The sequence below is a fragment of the Bombina bombina genome, chromosome 7 (genome assembly GCF_027579735.1).
Source record: "Bombina bombina isolate aBomBom1 chromosome 7, aBomBom1.pri, whole genome shotgun sequence".
Classification (NCBI taxonomy): Eukaryota; Metazoa; Chordata; class Amphibia; order Anura; family Bombinatoridae; genus Bombina; species Bombina bombina.
Window position 1 is genome coordinate 173,455,830 of NC_069505.1, and position 22,808 is coordinate 173,478,637.

A 22,808-nucleotide genomic window follows, 5' to 3' on the forward strand; every position below is an offset into this window, starting at 1 on the left:
CGAATCAACAAATGCATGTGCCTACTGTTTTCAGAGTTTAATGTTCACTTTCTATATGAACATTTGTTAACAAATTTATTATGTTTTCTTTCTTGCAGGTGAACATGGTGATGGATCTGGATGGTAGTGACTTATTGGCTGAGAAAGCAGATAGGAGAGAATTTGTCGGCCTGTTGAAGAAAATGTTGTTGATTGATGCTGATTTGAGAATCAGTCCAGCTGACACCCTGAGCCACTCGTTTGTTACCATGGCGCACCTCTTAGATTTTCCCCACAGCAACCAGTAAGTTGTCCTCTAACCGCTCTATTGATTGGCAGTTATTCCTGCATGCCACTTTTTCCCTACAGCATTATTATTTGCTTGGCATATATTCGATGTACCCTCACTCACTTTATTTGTATTCTTATATGTATAAGTTAGGAAGTCCTGGGAGGTTAACCCTTAATGCTGGCACTCTCCCTAATGTCACAGCTGGACAAATAGTTCTGTGTGTGACAGAATTGTAGGCAGGGGCTGGTGTTTAGCCCTGTCTGGAGTAAATAGTTTGATTGGTTAACCCTGTGTTGTATATTAGTGTTACTGATTAAAGTCATAGTGATTTGAGAAGTAAGTACACATTTTCTGATATCTAGGGGAAAGTGTGTTGAAGTGAATAGAGGTTTGAGAGTAATTAACCCCTTGTTACCCTGGTCCCCTAGATTGTCACTGCCAGATGTGGTATTGGTGCAGTGAGTGTGCCACCACCGATCTGTGACACTGCTTCTCAATTTGTGTTTTTTTTTTTTAACCTTTGAAACTAAAGGGTTGTTATGTATGCTGGAGAAGTTTATATTTTGTAATGTGGCTGTGACTTTTGTGATCATCACTACCAATATAAAAAGATTGGTGCTTCTCTTGCAATATTGCTTGGAGACACTACAGTTTACTTTGTATTGCCTATAATAAACTATAGAGTGTCGACTATACAGTTGTTGAACGAAAAGCTTTGTTGTGGTGCTAAAGGAATTCGATTGTGAGTGGTCTACAGTTGATCATAAATACTTTAACATTTTACTACTTACATTGGCTTCATGGGCTTTTCACCTTTTCACTCCTGTGGTGACATTTCAGGGCCGGCTTTCAATTTCACGTTGTCTTCCACCACAACTCGACTATCTTATTGCAAACACTGTATAGAGAAGGCCTAGGATAATTTTTGTGTCAGTGAGATAACCTTACATTCTATTGTCCTTTCTCACAAAGTAAAATTAAGCACCTTGTTTCTATCTTTGAGAACCACAAACTCAACTGTTCTACTGTTCTCTTGTTGTATATAAACTATAATCTACTTTGGTAGATTTGAGCAGCAGTACTCTACTAGGAGCTAGCTGAGCACATCTGGTGAACCAATGACAAGAAGCTTGTTGTTTCTTTCATAAGACATGAAGAGTCCACAATGTCATTCCAATTACTAGTGGGATATTCACTCTTGGCCAGCAGGAGGAGGCAAAGAGCACCCCAGCAAAGCTGTTAAGTGTCACTTCCCTTACCCATAACCCCCAGTCATTCTCTTTGCCTCTGTGAATGGAGGACGTGAAGTTGGTGTGAAGATTTTTATTCCTTTAATGGGTACTTTTCCCTGCAAGTAAGGATTGTGGTTTAGCTGTGTCCACGTCAGTCTCTTGAGTAAGAGTAGTGGTGGCTTTTAAGCAGTTCTAACATGATTGCTACCCTAGTTATAGAAAGCCAGAGTTGGTTACTCTGTTCTTTCTTTTTCTACAGGTCTCTGTAAGGGGTATATATCCTTTCACACCTTGTGAGCTATCTCCCTGCCCGACAGTTCAATATACAGGTAAGTGCTTTTGTCTTCTAGGTATGGGAGACTTGCACTTCGAAAAATTATTTCTGCATTATTATTTTGGGACATATGTAATCCTTGGTGTAGGACTTTTTTGGTTCAGTTTGCAGGCACTTGTGTATGTGGGGAGACTAAGGGGTTAATAGCTTCCCTTACTGTGTTTGGGATGATATCTCTGGGGCTCAATTTTATATTTATTAAATGCGCAAAGTAGAATTTTAGTGCGGTTTCAGAGGGACTTTAAGAAACGCCCGCTTTTTACTCTGCTGCGCAGTTTCTTTTCCTGACGTTCAATTGACTCCCCTTCCCTGCCCTTCTGTTTGACTTTCGGAGCGGAGTCATTTCGATGTGAGCTTTCTTCTGTAACGACTCGTTTGACCGATCTGCAGGAGAGTTTATTGAACTTGGTAAAGGTTCAGGTAGGGCACCTCAAGCTGGCTGAGTTGTACAGGGGCAAACTTTTATTTTTCTGTTACCGCTTTTGTGCTCTGTCAATACTTTTTCATTTTTAAAGTGACAACAGGCATTTTCAAGTTGCTTTTTATTCAGTTTCCCTTAATAAATGTTTTTTTGTGTTTGCTTAACCAGGACGCTTAAGTTTAAAGATAAATTACTGCCTTCTGAGCCTAATGTCTCCAAGGACGATGCTGTTCAGGATATGCCACAGCTTTCTCCTCAAACGTCCCAGGCCTCTATGGCCTCACATACAGTGCCCTGCAGTTCCTCTCAGACTCCTGGAGGAGTGTATTTGCCAATAGATTTTGCTGCACAGATATCTTCTGCGGTATCTGTGGCTTTATCTGCTTTTCCCATGATGGGGAAGCGCAAAAGGAAATAAAAAAAATATTCTGATAGTAAGGTGTCTGTCCCATCTTCTGCTGCAAAGGTTGACCCCATAAGTCTGATGAGGAGGATACCTCGGTAACTTCTGAGGGTGAGATCTCGGATTCGGACAGTATAAATCCTTTGACTAATTCTGAAGAAGTAAGCTTCAGATTTAAGCTTGAACATCTTCGTTTACTTCTAAAGGAGGTACTAGCTACTTTGGGCGACTCCAGTCTCTGTCAACCCTAAAAAATCTAGTAAGCTTAATAAATACTATGATGTTCCAGCTCCCGGGGAAGTATTTCCTGTCCCAGACTGTGTGTTGGAGATCATTTCTCAGGAATGGGATACGCCAGGGGTTCCCTTTTCCCCTTCTCCTGTTTTTAAGAAGATTTTTTTCTGTTGCTGACTCCATTAAGGACTCATGGTGCACTGTGCTTAAGGTGGAAGGAGCTATTTCCACTCTGGCCAAGAGAACCACGATTCCTATAGAGGATAGCTGTTCCTTTAAGGATCCCATGGATAAAAAGCTGGAAGCTTATTTAAAGAAAATGTATGTTCATCAGGGATTACAATCGCAGCCTGCCATTTGTATTGCTACTGTAACAAGCGCAGCATCTTATTGGTGTGACGCTTTGTCTGAGCTAATTTTAGAAGAGACTTTGTTAGAGGAGAACCAAGATGGGATCAAGGCTCTCAAGCTGGCTAATTCCTTTATCTCTGATGCCAGCATGCAAGTCATTAGACTGGGAGCCAAGATGTCTGGCTTCACTGTTCTAGCCCGCAGGGCTCTGTGGCTAAAATGTTGGTCAGCTGATGTTACCTCCAAGTCCAAGCTCTTGTCGCTACCTTTCAAGGATGACATTTCCACTAGGTCTGCATACCAAATCCTGTGACGCCACGCCGGGGCTATGAGAATTAGAGACACCCTCTTCTGCTTGATTCGAGCAATGACTCTTGGAAGGAGAGTGAATGGAGGAAACAGGTATGCTAGACTGAAGTTCCAAGGAACTGCCAGAGCATTGATCTCTTGATCTCGAGCCGTATCTCGGAAGTTTGGCATTCTGACAGGAAGCCGTGAGATCCAACTCCGGCTGCCCCCACTTGAGGGTCAAGCTGGAAAATGCATCCGAATGAAGTTACCACTCCCCAGGATGAAATGTCTCTGCTCAGAAAATCCGCTTCTCAATTGTCCACTCCTGGGATGTGGATCGCAGAAAGACAGCAGTTGTGGCTCTCAGCCCACTGAAAAATTCGGGCCACCTCTGTCATGGCCAAGGAACTCAGTTCCCCCCTGGTGATTGATGTAGGCCACCGAGGTTATGTTGTCCGACTGGAATCTGATGAACCGGGCTAAGGCTTTCTGAGGCGAGGCCAGAAGAGCATTGAAGATTGCTCTCAGCTCAAAGATGTTTATGGTCAGAACAGACTCCTCCTGGGACAATAAGCCCTGAGCCTTCAACAAGCCCCATACTGCTCCCCAACCTAGAAGGCTAGCATCCGTGGTCACAATCACCCAGGAGGGTCTGCGGAAGCAAGTACCCTGGGAGAGATGATCCTGAGAAAGCCACGGAAGAGTCTATTGACGCCTGATCTAGATCTACACGCGGAGACAGGTTCGTATAGTCCCTGTTCCATTGTCTGAGCATGCATAACTGCAGAGGTCTGAGATGGAACCGAGCAAACGGAATGATGTCAATGGAAGCCACCATCAGACAGATTACCACCATACATTGAGCCACTGACGGCCATGGAGAGGACTGAAGGACCAGACAAGAGTCGAAAATCTTTCTTTTTCTGACCTCCGCAAGAAAAATCTTCATTAACAGGGAGTCTATTATGGTCCCCAAAAATACGACCCTTGTAGCTGAAACCAGAACTTTTTTCCCGATTCACCTTCCATCCGTGGGATCGAAGAAAAGACAACAAGATCTCCGCATGAGATTCTGCTTGTTGCAAAGATGGTGCCTGAACCAGAATGTTGTCCAGATAAGGTGCCACTGCAATGCCCCAAGATCGAAGTACAGCTAAAAGAGCCCCCAGAGCCTTTGAAAAAATTCTGGGAGCTGTGGCAAGGCCGAATGGAAGGGCCACGAACTGGAAATGATTGTCCAAAAAGGCGAATCTCAGAAACTTGTGATGGTCCTTGTGAATTGGAACATGAAGGTATGCATTCTTTAGGTCTATGGTTCTCATGAACTGACCCTCTTGTACCAAGGGAAGAATGGAGCGTATAGTCTCCATCTTGAAGGATGGCACTCTGAGAAACTTGTTTAAACATTTTAGATCTAGGATTGGTCGAAAACTTCCTTCCTTTTTGGGAACTATGAACAGATTTGAATATAATCCTAGACCCCTTTCCTGAAAGCCTGGGAAAAAAAAGTTACGAAAGGAACGGAAATTACTCAGTCGACCCTTATGCTTATTCTTTTTATCTTGAGGAAGAAAAGAACCATTCCCTCCAGTAATGTCTGAGATAATTACCGCCAAACAAGGCCTTACCCTTGTAAGGGATAGCCATGAGCTTAGATTTAGATGAAACATCCGCAGACCAGGACTCCAACCACAAGGCCCTGCAGGCTAGGACTGCAAAACCAGAAATTTTGGCTCCCAGTTTAATAACCTGTAAGGAAGCATCTGTAATGAAGGAATTGGCTAACTTGAGAGCCTTAATCCTGTCCTGGATCTCCTCAAGAGGGGTATCCGTCTGAAAAAATTCAGACAACGCATTAAACCAGTAAGCTGCAGCGCTGGTAACAGTGGCGATACACACCGCAGGTTGCCATTGTAGACCCCGGTGGACATGCATCTTTTTTAGTAAAGCCTCCAATTTTGTATCCATTGGATATTTAAAACTATCCTCTATGGGAATAGTAGTCCTCTTGGCAAAAGTGGAGATCGCTTCTTCTACCTTAGGAACCGTCTGCCACGACTCCTTAATAGAATCCACTATAGGAAACATCTTCTTAAAAGTAGGAGATGGAGAAAAGGGAATACCAGGTCTTTCCCATTCTCGAGCAATAATCTCCGCAGCACGGTCAGGAACCGGAAAAACCTCCACCGCAGAGGGAATATCTTAAGTAGTAAGCGAAGGTGTTCTAGCTTAAATCTGAAGGATACCACTTCAGCATCAGAAGAAGGAATTACACTGTCTGAGTCTGAGATTTCCCCCTCAGATGCTACCGACATGTCTTCTTCCTCAGGCTTATGGGAAGGGACACTCTGGATAGCCAGAACTTGATCATAAACCTTACTGTTTCCTTAATTTTCATTTTATGCCTTCCCTGCAACATGGGGAAAGCTGACAAGGCATCAGATACCGCAAGGGATACCTGGGAAGCAATCTCTTGTAGAGAAAATCCTACAGGATTGCAAGAGGAAACACAGGGCACTGTATGTGGAGACTGAAAAAGTTGGGACGCTTATGGAGAAAACTGTGGCATATCTGCAACAGGAGACACCTGAACAGCATTTGCCTGGGGTAATGGTAGCTCATGGTCAAATATTGTATCTCTATAACTTAAAGTTCTCTCAATGCATGAGGAACAAAAAGGAACTGGGGGTTCCACCTGAGCATTAAAACATAACTGACAAGCAGCAACTTCACCTGGGATAATGTTTGAAAAGCCTCTTGATCCATCTTATGTAATAAATAAGGATAAAGTGTAAAAATTCTTTATTTGAAAATAAAAAATAAATGTGTACTGTGTCTTTAAATAGAAATGTGTGTTAGCGCAACAAACCAAATAGACCTCAGGCTACCTATACACCTCAGTAGCTTTACTGATGTGCCTACCTGTCCTAAAGCTCATTTTCAAATACAGAGCAGTTACAGACCCCTAACTGCCGAACAAAACGGCTTACAACAGTAATCTCCATGACCAAAAGTTAAAGTATAAAAACTACTATAACACACTGAGCCGCCATAAATCACCTCACAGTCTAAATGCCCAAACTGCCTAAAAGAAACCCCAAACATGAAGGCTTAATAAAGTCCTATATTAAATAAGACAGCTTTTAGCTGTAACAAGTGCCAGCAATATAAATATGTATGTGTATATATGTATATATGTATATGTATATATATATATATATAATTAATACCTGTGAAGAGAGAAAAACTGATTAAACTTCTCAGGTTTTCTAGTTAGGACAGCAGATTCTTGAGAAAACACGGTGAGGATTGTACCTCACAAGTTCTCAAGTGCTCAAAAGTCACCACTGTCCTACTGAAGAGACTGATGTGGACTAGGCTAGACCCCAGAAAAGAACAGAGTAAACTTACTCTGCTAAAAAAAAAAAAAAAAAAAAAAAATCTTGATTGAAGAAAACTTCTCATCAGACACCTAAACTTCACCATCTCCTTGCACTACAGGCAAAGATAATGACTGGAGGATTGTGGGTAGGGGAGTGATATTTAACAGCTTTGCTGTGGTGCTCTTTGCCGCCTACTGCTGGCCAGGAGGGATATTCCCAACAGTAATTGATGATGATCCGTGGACTCACTGTGTCAAGAAAGAAATACATTTATCAGGTAAGCGTACATTTCGTTTTTCATTCCTTTCATAGCTTCAAGGGTCAAAAGTCTCCATCTTCCTCCTCCAAGCCGGAGCAGTCCAAGTCCTCTTGGAGATCCAAACAGACTTGGAATAAGGGGAAGCAGTTAAAGAAACCTTCATCTGAAACTAAGTCAGTATGAAGGGGCAGACTTTCCTTGTTTCATCAAGCTTGGATAAGCGATATCTCAGACTCTTGGGCTGTGGATATAGTATCTCAGGGTTACAAAATAGAATTCAAGACTTGTCCTCCCAGGAGCAGATTTCTCCTCTCAAGATTTTCTGCAGATCAGGTAAAAAGAGAGGCATTCTTAAGATCCGTTCAGGATCTTTCTTCCCTGGGAGTGATTGTTCCATTTCCAGTAAAGGAACAGGGTCTAGGATTCTATTAAAAAATTTTTTGTGGTTCCCAAAAAAGAGGGAACTTTGTGGTTCCCAAAAAAGAGGGAACTTTTTGACCCATTTTAGACCTAAAATGTCTCAACAAGTTTCTCAAGGTACTGTCCTTCAAGATGGAGACCATTCGGTCCATTCTTCCTTTGGTCCAAAAGGGTCCGTTCATGACCACCATAGATCTGAAGGACACATATCTCCATGTTCCCATTCACATGGATCATTACCAGTATCTGAGATTTGCTTTTCTAGAAGAGCACATTCAATTTGTTGCTCTTCCGTTTGGCCTTGCCACGGCTCCCACAATCTTCACAAAGGTTCTGGCGGTGCTTTTGGCAGTAGTCGGGTCTCATGGAATTGTGGTGGCTCCTTACCTGGACGATATCTTAGTTCAGGCGTCATCTTTTCAACTAGCAAAATCTCATACAGATATATATATGATTAAAATATATATATATATATATATATATATATATATGTGTATGTGTGTCCTCAGCAAGGATCCTGGAGGTTTATATTGGAGCTGAATTTTTTTCTTTCGTTCTTAATCCTCTCCCCAAATAGATTCAGGATTGGCTGTATGTGAAAACAGTTTTCTAGACTACTGCTACTGCACAAGGCAGCAAACACAATATACAAACAGCTTAATATGCTTCTTTGAAATTGAAGAAATTTATCAATAAGTAAAAGTCTACATCATGGAACACAATATATATATATATATATATATATTGGAGTGGGCATGTGCATTAGTTCCTGTAACCTTATACTATTGTTTTGCTATTGGTTGTCAAGGTGGAGAGTCAAATTGCGAGAAAATACTTTTTGATATTTTAAATGTAATATATTTATTTCTAACAGTTGTTTTCCTATACCATCTTCCTGTTTGTCTGTGAAGAAGAATATTTAATGTAAAACAAGCAGTATTAACTTTCTCTTTTTTTTTGGCAGTGTGAAATCCTGTTTCCATATCATGGATGTTTGCAAGTCACGATCTAACATGGGTGATAGCGCTAATCGCAATAAAACATCTGTCATGAGACCAGTCGTCTCAGCCAATGTGACGGCTGGTTTTACCAAAATTGGTACCGTTAGAGGTCAGGTAAGTGGAATGAAACTCATAAATATTCCAAAGACTCATGAGATTCATTTAACACAGACCGTTTTTAATTTTAGTAATACTTGCTATAATATTTTCACACATTCTGTTTTTTTTAATTCAGGTTTAAAGGGACGGTAAACACCTTGAGATTTTTATATAAAATGTTAAATCATGTGTAATAAAACAATTTTACTAGCAAACTTTTTTTACAAAATGCTTCCGATTGTTATTAGAAATGTGCGTCCATGTACTTCATCTGCCACTTTTATGTCCCATTAAAAAAATAGATTTTTGCTTCTCATCTGTCTGTCTTCATCACAAGGCAGGCTTCTTCTTGATTAAAGGGATATAAAACAGGTTGAGATCTGTGCATATCCTAAAAGGGCTTAATAATTTAAAATAATTTGTTAAAAATTTGCTGGCAAGTATTTTAAAATAATTTTCAAAAATAAATTAAATCGCTGAACTGCCTGGAGAAGCCAACTCTGCCCCCTCTTATCAGTGTTTAGACACAGTTGTTGTATTTCAACTGAGTTCCCAGCTTCTAGGCATGCTCCAGCAGATAATCCCTATTTACTTTTGCAGCATTCTACCAAAATAACAATAAATATAGATACATCCATAGAAGGAAATGTGTGGGGGGAGTTAGAGCTTTACAATTCAGAACCTAAAAAGAAAGGGTTAATGGTGAGGCACTGCAGTATAAAGTTGCAGGTAAAGTAATTAAAGTAGATATTATAATTTGTCTCTATCCCAACTTGTTTTATGTCCCTTTAATTTCTCCCTCTGTTACTTTTTTAACCTTAAAGGGATACTAAATGCAATTTTTTTTCTTCAGGATTCAGATAGAGCATGCAATTTTAAGCAACTTTCTTATTTACTCCTATTATTTTTTTTTTCGTTCTCTTGCTATCTTTATTTGAAAAAGAAGGCATCTAAGCTAAGGAGCCAGACAATTTTTGATAATAGGAGTAAATTAGAAAGTTGCTTAAAATTGCATGCTTTATCTGAATCATGAAAGAAAAAAATTGGGTTCAGTGTCCCTTTTTAAAGGCATATGAAACCCAAATTTTGTCTTTCACGATTTAGATAGAGCATGCGATATTTAAGCAACTTTTTAATTTACCCCTATTATATATGGTAGGTAAGTTTAGCCACCAATCAGCAAGCGCTGTCCAGGTGCTGAATATAAAATGGGCTGGCTTCTAAATTTACATTTCTGCTATTTCAAATAAAGATACCAAGAGAACGATGAAAAATTGATAATAGGGGTAAATTAGAAAGTTGCTTAAAATCGCGTGCTCTATCTGAATCATGAAAGAAAAAAATTGGGTTTCATATCCCTTTTAAATTTGATTTCTATAAAGAATATTCAGGTTACAATAAAAAATATATGGCACTTTGTTACAGGACACCTTGAAGTGATTACATTAGATCCTAAGGACACCTTGGATTTATTATATATTGTAATGTAGTATAGCTTTGTACTTTTTTGACATTTTTTGTGTGTAGCAATACTGCTTTACGCTTCATGTCTTTATAGAAGTACTATTCCTGCCTTTGTTATTGACCCCATAGTCTTAAGAAATAAGATCCCTTACAAGTCAGCCACACTATACACCAACCAATAAGTCACTTATTGGCAGTTATAAAAGTAAGAGGCTGCTTGCATGGGATATAAAACCAGTTGTAAACATTTGTGTAATCTAAACACAACCAAACAGTTGAATAATAGAAGCATTTATTCCTGATTATTAATTAAATTACATATTTAAATCCATAGCTAGTTGTCCCTGTATTTTTAACAAAAATGGTGTTTGCTTAAAGAATCAGAAACAATTTAAAGCATTATAAAATGAAATAATATTGTAAAGGGAGCCTACAAAGTATTAGATTTAAAATGGTCTCTTCTAATGCTCACTATAATAGTTATTGGATGTTCTCATTTGTATGAATATTCAAAACTTTTAGATTGATGTTGTGTTTTTGGGCATATGATAGATGCCACCTTGAGCAGTCTGCTACTAATTTAACCATTTGCAGTGTTTTTTTGCCAGCCGTTTGGCATTATTATGCAGCCGGGTGAGGGCAGGGTAATACGTTGCAACATTATAACATTTTCTGTTATTTATAAACGTTACTTAAACTATCAAAAGCACACATTTGCATAAATTGATTTAATTATCATTTGTGAAACAAACACTGAAAAATTTAATAACTCAAATTTACCTTTTCCTTTGGGAATCCTTTTAAAGGGATATAGATATTAAAACTAAACTGCCGTGATTCAGTTAGACCACAAAATTGAAAGAGACTTATTTAAATGTACTTCTGTAATCAAATTTACTTATTTCATTTGGTATCCTTTGTTGAAATGCATGTGCAGGTATGCTGAGGAGCCGCAATGCACTACTGACAGCTAGCCGCTGACTTGTGGCTACACACAGGCCTCTTGTGCTTGGATCACCCAATGTGTTCACCTAGCTCTCAGTAGTGAATTGCTGCTTTGGAGTTGAATTTAATCATGTGTTTACCACATTTGCATGGGTTAAATACATAGTTATATGCCAGAAACAGTGCAATAATAAAATGCTTTAACAGATTAAAGCACTTTCTTTTTGCCCTTTTTTTTTGTCCCATTAACTTCTTTACATGAAAGCATACTGAAGTAGCCTCAGAAAGTGCACACTGTGAGCATTTATGTATAATAATGTTCTGTCTAAATAGAGAACGCTTAATTTTGACTTCTATGTCCCTTTAAACAATAACTAATTGATCATGTCTTTTTATGCTTATACATCTTGTATCAGTTTACTCAGATTAGACAGCAGAAATGTAATGTTAATCTTTACTTTAATGTTATATATATTATATATTTATATCTGCCAGCTAAGGGTTTAGATGTTAAAGGGACATTAAACACTTTGAGATGGTATATATAAAAAGATAAATTATATTTATAAAAAAAACTTAGCAATGTACTTTCATGATTTATTTTGTCCCCTTTTCCTGTAATTCTATTCTGAAATTGTGAGCTTTTCAGTTCCCGTTAGAAATGGAAGTGCAGAACATTGTAATATTCTACACAGCCATTGGCTGCACACTCTAGTGACCTATTTATATTATTTACAACATGGCAGCTTCCAATGTTCTATAGACACTAATTTTACACTTATTTTGTCAATATTTAAACAGCTAATGAAACTTTAATAAATCCATTTAAATGTTTTTCTCAGACTAATCTTTTCTTTAAATACATCAATCTAGCATTTTATTGTTCAATGTCCCTTTAATGGATAACAATCCAGTGTGCCTGTAGCTTAGGTAATTGTATATAACCTGTACGTGGGACTGCACAGTCTAGAATGTTTGTTTTCACTGCACAGGCAGCGTCATTCAGAAATTGGATAAAAATACCTTTTATATTAATCCTTATGATGTAATCAAAGAAGTTGTTTTCCACAGAGGGATTTTTAGAGCAGTGTAAAGCCAGTTTGGTGCAGTGCCCTCTTGTGTCTGAATGTTGTTTTCTTTCACTTATACAGAACAGCGTGTTTCATCTATTTGCTGTGTTTTTGGTGAATTGTGTTAATTTTTTTTCTATTTCTCTTTTTTTTTTTTTTAAATATGTATAAACCTTTTTTAATTTCCTAAGAGTTTTACACTTTTTCATAATAGTGTTCTCTTTGTCCACATTTCAGGGTTTAACATCATCTGGTCATTCAGTTATACATTCTGGCATACCACTGCAGGCCGGAAGTGCTCCATTTGGTTGTAACGATGCGTTCCAGCAAACATTGATTCTGTGCCCCCCACCTCTTCAAGGTATGTTTTTCACTAGTTAAGTGTGTCTAATCTACTTGAAACAAAAATATATCTGTCCTGCAAATGAGAGAAAACTGGCTTATATATATATATTTTTTTTTCATTGCATTTTTTCCAGGAATGCTGTTTATTTAGATTTTTCACATAGTAGGAAAACCATCACTCTGGGATTTTCCATTGCTGATAAGATTTTTGTTCTTCTTCTCCATACAAAATCTTTAAATAAAAATTGTTATTCTTGTTAAAGGGACAGTCTATTCCAGAACTTTTGTTTAAAAAGATATATAATCCCTTTATTACCCATTCCCCAGTTTTGCATAACCAACACGGTTATATTATACTTTTTACATTGTATCTAAGACTGCCCCCTTATCTCACTTCTTTTTACAGACATTAGTGCTGACCCATAAATAACTCCACAGGAGTGAGCACAATATCTATATGGCACACACAAACTAACGCTGTTTAGCTGTGGAAAAACTGTCAATGCGGCCTTAAAGGGCTTAGCAATTAGCATATGAGCCTACTCAAGTTTAGCTTTCAACAAAGAATACCAAGAGAACAAAGCAAATTTGATGATTTAAGTAAATTGGAAAGTTGTTGTGACTATTAAGCCTTTTCCACTCAACTGTCATGAATAAGGGGAGGGGTGTTGTCATGAAGGGGTTAATAGCACTAAGCCACTGGTTCCCTAAAACTTGTAGCTCTACAAAGGATCTTAAAGGGACACCAAATTAACCCCCAAATCCTGTCCACAGCACCCCAGCTTAAAGGGACAGTCTACACCAGAAATTTTATTGTTTAAAAAGATAGATAATCCCTTTACTACTAATTCCCTAGTTTTGCCCAACCAATACAGTTATATAAATACACTTTTTACCTTTGTGATAACCTTGTATCTAAGCCTCTGCAAACTGCCCCCTTATTTCAGTTCTTTTGACAGACATCCATTTTAGCCAATCAGAGCTGGCTCACCTGAGCTCCACGTGCGTGAGCTCAGTGTTATCTATATGACGCACATGAACCAATACCTTCTAGTGGTGAAAAACTGTCAAAATGCTCTGAGAAAAGAGGCGGCCTTCAAGGGCTTAGAAATTAGCATATGAACCTCCTAGGTTTAACTTTCAACTAAAAATACCAAGAGAACAAAGCAAAATTGATGATAAAAGTAAATTGGAAAATTGTTTAAAATGACATTCTCTTTCTGAATCATGAAAGTTTATTTTGGACTAGACTGTCCCTTTAATGCTCACTGCCACCACCAAGAACTCTGAATAAAAGGGGGGTGTCTTGGAAACCTCAATAACTCACACAGTTTAACAGTTAGGTAATGTGCCTTTAGCCTTGTCTCTTCAGAGTGTGAATTCAGATATTAGAGGCCAAAGACAGAATAAGATTTTCTATATGTTTAATAACAAAAATACCAGTAGAGGTTACATAGTGCCAAATTATAAAAACATTAAAAATAACATATATGCAAATATTCAATGCTTAAAAATAAACTGGGACATAACACAATATCTAAACTTATTACCAAGTTCCTTGAGATATGTGGAGAACCTGCAGTCAGTGATGTTACTCCTTCTGGTACTGACTAGAGTTTCTCTGTAATATCAAGTTAAAACTCTGCTTTCTCTTTTGTCTTGTCAAGGCCCCCACCCTTGTTATAATTTACGATCAGCCAAACTTTATACACTCATTTTTTCTTTGCATAAATGTTTTGTAGATGATCTATTTATATAGCCCATAAAGTTATTAAAAAATAAATAGTTTTGCTTATTTTTAAATAACATTGCTCTGATATTCAGACTCCTAACCAAGCCCCAAAGTTTTATGAGAATACCGTCAGCTACCTTCTACAGCTTGCTCCTGTTTGTGTAAAGGGTCTTTTCATATGCAAAAGAAGGGGGAGGGGGGAGTGTCTTATTTCCCACTTGCAGTGGGCTTTCCAACTATCTTTTCAACAGAGCCAAAGTGACAGCTTCTAAGTAAGTTTTTAAACAGTTTTATACTGGATTTTTATATCAGTATCTGCATCTTATTCTTTATAGTAGTGTCTATTATATGCAGTTATATGAAAATTGGTGTATACTGTCCCTTTAACTCACAGTATCACAAAGTACCATTCACCAAGAGAAGGGGGTAGGGGGTCTTGAAACCTCAGCATTCCTATACACAAAGAGCAGTTCACATTAAATCTGGCAACGCCGAGACCAAAATAACACCCCCCTCTGGGTAGCTCAACCAGGTATCAACTACTCCTCATGATTGTATCATGACAGTTGTTTAAAATTGCATGCCCTATCTGAATCATGAAAGTTTAATTTTCTTTAGACTGTCCTTTTAAATTACCTCTCTTAAATGCAACAAAGAAGAAAAAAGACTTTTATGCCTCTTTAAGAGATAACAGGCTATATTGTATGCTTTATTAAAATATTTTTCAACTGAGACACTATTTCCTTGTGTTTTTTTTTTTTACGTGTTACACAAGTTTTTGTCTCATTTTATATATAAGTGATTTGAAGAATAGGATATTATTTGGTATTACACACAGGGAACTGCTGCACCCTCCGCTACACACACACTTAAGTAATGTGTTCAGTTTATTGCATCATTTCTAGTCCAACACTATTCCAATAATTGCAGCTTATAGGGATGAAACTTTTTAATTACTCCGTTCTTTATGCTTCTCCATACACTGCAACTTTTACTCTGGGCCAAGCTACTCAGACATGAAACCCAAAATTGTTCTTTCATGGTTCAGATGAGCATACAATTTTAAAGGACCAGTAAATACAGTAGATTTGCATAAACAACAAATGCACAATAACAAGACAATGCAATAGCACTTAGTCTGAACTTCAAATGAGCAGTAGATTTTTTTTTTCCAGACAAATTTCAAATTTGTCTATTTCCAATCCCTCTGTATCATGTGACAGCCATCAGCCAATCACAAATACATATACGCATATTCTGTGAATTCTTGCACAGGGTCAATAGGAGCTGGTGACTCAAAAAGTGTAAATATAAAAAGATTGCACATTTTGTTATTGAAAGCAAATTGAAAAGTTTTTTAAAATTGTTGCTCTATCTGAATAATGAAGGTTTAATTTTGTCTTGAGTGTCCCTTTACGCAACTTTCTAATTTACTTCTATTATCTAATTGTCTTCTTTCTGTTTGTATCTTTTGTTGAAAAGCAGGGACGTAAGCTCAGGAGCAATATCTGGCAGCAGTTTTGCAAGAATGTTATCTATTAACAAGAGCACTAGATGGCAGCACTATTTCCTGCCATACAGTGTTTCAGATACCTAACTAGCTAACTCTTCAACAAAGAATACAATGGGAACAGTGCAAATTTAATAATGGAAGTGAATTAAAATGTGGGGTTTCATATCCCTTTAGGTTTCAACGCAGCAGAGCAGGATGATACCGTCTGTGATAGGCTCTATCTTCCAAGCCTCATTTTAAAAGAGCAAATCTGAGATTCACTTTGAAGCATTTTTTCCCAACAAGTGTGCATTTACACAAGGGTTTAAAGACACAGTACAGTCAAAATTAAAGTTTGATGATTCAGATAGAGCATACGATTTATAACCACTTTCCAATTTACTTTTATTATCAAATTTGTTTTGTTCTGTTGAGATCCTGTGTTGAAAAGTAAAGCTAGGTAGGTTACTATGAGATCAGTAGCGTGCATGTGTCTTTAACAATCTATGGCAGCAGTGTTTGTATCTAAGTATAATATTGCTGCTAGATGGCTAGACACGTGCACACTCCTGAGCTCATCTAAGATTACTCTTTAACAAAGAATACCAAGAGAATTAAGCCAACATAACAGAAGTAACTTAGAAAGTTGTTTAAAATATTATACTCTATCCAGTTAATTGAAGTTTAATTTTGACTTTATTGTAAGTTTTAAAACAGTTGAAGGCTTTGAGCATGCGACTGATATGCTCAAATTTATCATTTTCATAAAAAAAAAAAACTTAAAAAAAAATAATTGTTTTTCTAAATGATCTGGTTATTTTACAGAAAACGTGTTATTGCTGGAAAACAAGAAAAGTAGAAAAGTTAATTTTCAAAGGATATTGTATGTAGGGATTTTTTTTTATTTATATGTTTATTTAATTTTCTAAATGTTGTGGTTGACCTATGAGCTACAAAACTCGAGTATCTTTATCTGTTCAACAGGAATAGCACCAAACCATGGGAAGCCTACAAGTTACTCAGTACGAGTGGACAACGCAGTTCCATTGATGACACAGGCCCCAGCAATGCAGCCTTTACAGATAAGACCCGGAGTCCTTACACAGGTGTGCTTCACTGGTATTCTCAATGAATCCTAATAAACAAAGCAATTGACGATGCACCCTATACTTAATACAGAAATACTCAGTAGTGCTTTTATAAAGGGTATTGCTTTCATCAGATAGTGAGAGTCTGCAAGTCATCATGTGTGGGAATATTCCCATCCTGACTACTAGCAGGAAGCAACAGACACCCAACACACCAGAGCTTTAAACCCCCCTCACGTCTCGTGATCATCAGTCATTTTCTTTTGCCTCATTGATGTTTATTGATAAAAAAAAAAGAAATGGTCAGAATACTGTAAAACTGTTTTCCTTTAATCTATATCCAATTACTTGTTATGCCAATTGCAGATTATAAAATGTATGAGAAATTGCTTTGTTTATTTGTGTATATGAAAAAGCAATTTTTCTTCTTTGAAACCACAATCCATTAAAATGGGTTGATTTCATTATTTTATCACTTTATGTACACACACATGCTGCTTTATATTATCTCTGTATGTAGACCACACAGCAGTACTTAGAACAATGGAAAACCAACATGTTATTACTTATCTTTCCTACACCCCATGCAGAGTGTTATTTCTTCTGCTGGTTATGTTTACACCACTTTTCAATAGTCTATACTTAAGTATAGAAACCTTGAGTATAGGTAGAAAGACTACATTTCAAATGCTGACATAAAGGTAAACAGGGCCAGATTACAAATGGAGCTCTATTTCTCTTGCGCAAATGTTAACCGCGCTAGAAGTAAGCTTTTTGTGTGTCGGGTTGTGCTTATATTACAAGTTGAAAGTCAAGTCATTGCTTGCGCGCTAAACAGACGAGCACAAAAAGCCAACCTTACAATATTGCACGCGCGATAACCTTTTCCCCCATAGAACTCAATGGAGCAAAAAAAAAAACATACTACTCGCACTCTTACCCGATCGCATATTCTCAAGTGGGCTAACCCAACATGAAAATATGAATATTTCTTCTGTTAAGTGTGATCAGTCCACGGGTCATCATTACTTCTGGGATATTACTCCTCCCCAACAGGAAGTGCAAGAGGATTCACCCAGCAGAGCTGCATATAGCTCCTCCCCTCTACGTCACTCCCAGTCATTCTCTTGCACCCAACGACTAGATAGGATGTGTGAGAGGACTATGGTGATTTTATTTAGTTTTATTTCTTCAATCAAAAGTTTGTTATTTTTAATAGCACCGGAGTGTGTTATTCCTTCTCTGGTAGAGTTTGAAGAAGAATCTACCAGAGTTTTTTCTATGATTTTAGCCGGAGTAGTTAAGATCATATTGCTGTTTCTCGGCCATCTGAGGAGAGGTAAACTTCAGATCAGGGGACAGCGGGCAGATTAATCTGCAAAGAGGTATGTAGCAGCTTTTATTTTCTGACAATGGAATTGATGAGAAAATCCTGCCATACCAATATAATATCATGTATGTATATTTTACATTTGAGTATTCTGGGGAATGGTACTTCACTGGAATTACACTGTGTATATAAGACTTTAGCCTATTTGCAAGCAACAGGCTTTTTAATAACTCTTAATTTATGTTAAACGTTTTTGCTGGAATGTAAAAGCGTTTTCATTTTCTGAGGTACTGGGTGAATAAAATGTTTGGGCACTATTTTTCCACTTGGCAGTTGCTTGATCTAATTCTGACAGTTTACTGATCTCTCTCACTGTTGTGTGTGAGGGGGAGGGGCCTTTTTTGGCGCTTTTTGCTACGCATCAAAAATTTCAGTCAGAAGCTCATTGTTTTTTCCTGCATGTTCCGGTTCATCTTACAGAACTCAGGGGTCTTCAAAGCTTGTTTGAGGGAAGTAATCTTCACAACAGAGCTGTGAGATTGTAGTTGACTGTGATAAAAGAACGTTTATTCTTTAACTTTTTATGCCATCAGGGTTAGTTATTCTTTGCTAATGGGAACAAGCCTTTGCTAAAATTGTGTTTTGTTTTCACAAAGTTTGATGCTGTAACCTTTCAGTTTATTGATTTCAACTGTCATATATCCTTCTGTGCTTCTTAGGCACAGTACGTTTTTCATTGTATTTTACTTGAATAATATTTCCAAGTTGCTAGTTTAGTTGCTAGTGTGTTAAACATGTCTGATTCAGAGGATGAGACCTGTACTATTTGTGCTAACGCCAAAGTGGAGCCCAATAGAAATTTATGTACTAACTGTATTGATGCTACTTTAAATAAAAGTCAATCTGTACAAATTGAACAAATTTCACCAAACAACGAGGGGAGAGTTATGCCGACTAACTCGCCTCACGTGACAGTACCTGCATCTCCCGCTCGGGAGGTGCGCGATATTGTGGCGCCCAGTACATCTGGGCGGCCATTACAAATAACATTACAAGATATGGCTACTGTTATGACTGAGGTTTTGGCTAAATTACCAGAGCTAAGAGGCAAGCGTGATCACTCTGGGGTGAGAACAGAGTGCGCTGATAATGCTAGGGCCATGTCAGATACTGCGTCACAACTTGCAGAACATGAGGACGGAGAGCTTCATTCTGCGGCTGACGGTTCTGATCCAAACAGATTGGATTCAGATATTTCAAATTTTAAATTTAAGCTGGAAAACCTCCGTGTATTACTAGGGGAGGTGTTAGCGGCTCTGAATGATTGTAACACAGTTGCAATACCAGAGAAAATGTGTAGGTTGGATAAATATTTCTCCAACATAGGTGTGTCCGGTCCACGGCGTCATCCTTACTTGTGGGATATTCTCTTCCCCAACAGGAAATGGCAAAGAGCCCAGCAAAGCTGGTCACATGATCCCTCCTAGGCTCCGCCTACCCCAGTCATTCTCTTTGCCGTTGTACAGGCAACATCTCCACGGAGATGGCTTAGAGTTTTTTAGTGTTTAACTGTAGTTTTTATTATTCAATCAAGAGTTTGTTATTTTAAAATAGTGCTGGTATGTACTATTTACTCAGAAACAGAAAAGAGATGAAGATTTCTGTTTGTATGAGGAAAATGATTTTAGCAACCGTTACTAAAATCCATGGCTGTTCCACACAGGACTGTTGAGAGGAATTAACTTCAGTTGGGGGAACAGTGAGCAGTCTCTTGCTGCTTGAGGTATGACACATTCTAACAAGACGATGTAATGCTGGAAGCTGTCATTTTCCCTATGGGATCCGGTAAGCCATGTTTATTAAAGTGAAGGTAAAGTTACATGCTTCACTATACTTAGTTAAATAGTTAATGTAAAATCAATAGTAGTTTCATTCATGATTTTTTTGAAAGTTCGTTCTAAATACATTTTATCAGCAATGAAATATAATTTTTTACAAGTTACAATTCAACCCGTTTTTTTTTTTTTTTTTTAGGTCCTGATCACGTTGTGTGATCTCCCAATTGACTTTCTGGCCGTTAGGCGGCCGGGCAGCTACGTCATTAGAGTATAGATCGATTTGCGCATGCGTGACATTTTTTATGCCTCAAGTTGCGCGTTCCCGATGCGCGCATGCGCCTACCCGGTTTCTGTAATAAACAGAAATTACCACGGATACGTCAATTTTTCAGCGCACTGATTGGACAAGCTTGCCAGTGCCTGAGCAGCACGGGTGTCTGAGGATTGCGCGGTATTCATGTTCAGTGCTAGGAGACTCCCTTAGCGTGTGCACAGAAGAGCAGAGCCTCTGCGTTGTAGTCTGCCTGAGTGAGTGCTGCCGAGTGCTGAAGCAATGCCTTACACTTAGAATGCAATTCATTAGAGTTTCATTATATTGAACATTCTCAATCAGACAAAGCTATTTTTGTTCATGGATAAAACGGATTGATAACACAATAATGTTATCAATCGTTTTATCCATGAACAAAAATAACTTTGTATGATTGAGAATTTTCAATATGATGAAACGGTAATGAATAGCTGAATTGCCATTGGAGGGGCAATGCGCTCGGTGCTTGTGAACGCGCATTGCAGCTACGTATAGAGTGGTTGGGACCGCTCTATACATAAACTCACTAAGAGAGATAGGAAGTGGAAGGTGGGCGGAGCGTGCTAGATAACGGTAGGAATTATAACAATAAGAATAAAACTGTTAATAATATTTTTATAAAAAAAATAATATAGCAATCTGGATATGTTAATGTCATACAATGCCTGGATGTGTGGTAAACCATGTAACTTTACCTTCACTTTAAGATAGTAAATAAGGGCTTCACAAGGGCTTATTAAGACTGTAGACTTTTTCTGGGCTAAATCGATTCATTATTAACACATATTTAGCCTTGAGGAATCATTTAATCCGGGTATTTTGATAAGATTATATCGGCAGGCACTTTTTTAGACACCTTATTCTTTAGGGGCTTTCCCAAATCATAGGCAGAGCCTCATTTTCGCGCCGGTGTTGCGCACTTGTTTTTGAGAGGCATGACATGCAGTCGCATGTGTGAGGAGCTCTGATACATAGAAAAGACTTTCTGAAGGCGTCATTTGGTATCGTATTCCCCTTTGGGCTTGGTTGGGTCTCAGCAAAGCAGATACCAGGGACTGTAAAGGGGTTAAAGTTAAAAACGGCTCCGGTTCCGTTATTTTAAGGGTTAAAGCTTCCAAATTTGGTGTGCAATACTTTTAAGGCTTTAAGACACTGTGGTGAAATTTTGGTGAATTTTGAACAATTCCTTCATATTTTTTCGCAATTGCAGTAATAAAGTGTGTTCAGTTTAAAATTTAAAGTGACAGTAACGGTTTTATTTTAAAACGTTTTTTGTACTTTGTTATCAAGTTTATGCCTGTTTAACATGTCTGAACTACCAGATAGACTGTGTTCTGAATGTGGGGAAGCCAGAGTTCCTTCTCATTTAAATAAATGTGATTTATGTGACAATGACAATGATGCCCAAGATGATTCCTCAAGTGAGGGGAGTAAGCATGGTACTGCATCATTCCCTCCTTCGTCTACACGAGTCTTGCCCACTCAGGAGGCCCCTAGTACATCTAGCGCGCCAATACTCCTTACTATGCAACAATTAACGGCTGTAATGGATAATTCTGTCAAAAACATTTTAGCCAAAATGCACACTTATCAGCGTAAGCGCGACTGCTCTGTTTTAGATACTGAAGAGCATGACGACGCTGATAATAATGGTTCTGAAGGGCCCCTAAACCAGTCTGATGGGGCCAGGGAGGTTTTGTCTGAGGGAGAAATTACAGATTCAGGGAACATTTCTCAACAAGCTGAACCTGATGTGATTACGTTTAAATTTAAGTTGGAACATCTCCGCGCTCTGCTTAAGGAGGTATTATGCACTCTGGATGATTGTGACAATTTGGTCATCCCAGAGAAGCTATGTAAAATGGACAAGTTCCTAGAGGTCCCGGGGCTCCCAGAAGCTTTTCCTATACCCAAGCGGGTGGCGGACATTGTAAATAAAGAATGGGAAAGGCCCGGTATTCCTTTCGTCCCTCCCCCCATATTTAAAAAATTGTTTCCTATGGTCGACCCCAGAAAGGACTTATGGCAGACAGTCCCCAAGGTCGAGGGAGCGGTTTCCACTTTAAACAAACGCACCACTATACCCATAGAAGATAGTTGTGCTTTCAAAGATCCTATGGATAAAAAATTAGAAGGTTTACTTAAAAAGATGTTTGTTCAGCAGGGTTACCTTCTACAACCAATTTCATGCATTGTCCCTGTCGCTACAGCCGCATGTTTCTGGTTCGATGAGCTGGTAAAGGCGGTCGATAGTGATTCTCCTCCTTATGAGGAGATTATGGACAGAATCAATGCTCTCAAATTGGCTAATTCTTTCACCCTAGACGCCACTTTGCAATTGGCTAGGTTAGCGGCTAAGAATTCTGGGTTTGCTATTGTGGCGCGCAGAGCGCTGTGGTTGAAATCTTGGTCAGCTGATGCGTCTTCCAAGAACAAGCTACTTAACATTCCTTTCAAGGGGAAAACGCTGTTTGGCCCTGACTTGAAAGAGATTA

The 22,808-nt window shown here is 38.4% G+C and overlaps 1 protein-coding gene across 3 annotated transcripts in view; it reads left to right on the forward strand.

The window, feature by feature from the left end:
• HIPK3 (homeodomain interacting protein kinase 3) overlaps positions 1-22,808 on the forward strand; it is a 309,640-nt gene that overhangs the window by 194,739 nt on the left and 92,093 nt on the right. For all 3 annotated transcript variants that reach the window (XM_053720416.1, XM_053720417.1, XM_053720418.1), the window contains exons 6-9: positions 99-283; positions 8,564-8,714; positions 12,416-12,539; positions 16,732-16,853. In XM_053720416.1, coding sequence (XP_053576391.1) covers positions 99-283; positions 8,564-8,714; positions 12,416-12,539; positions 16,732-16,853 — 582 coding nt within the window. The remainder of the gene's footprint in view (positions 1-98; positions 284-8,563; positions 8,715-12,415; positions 12,540-16,731; positions 16,854-22,808) is intronic.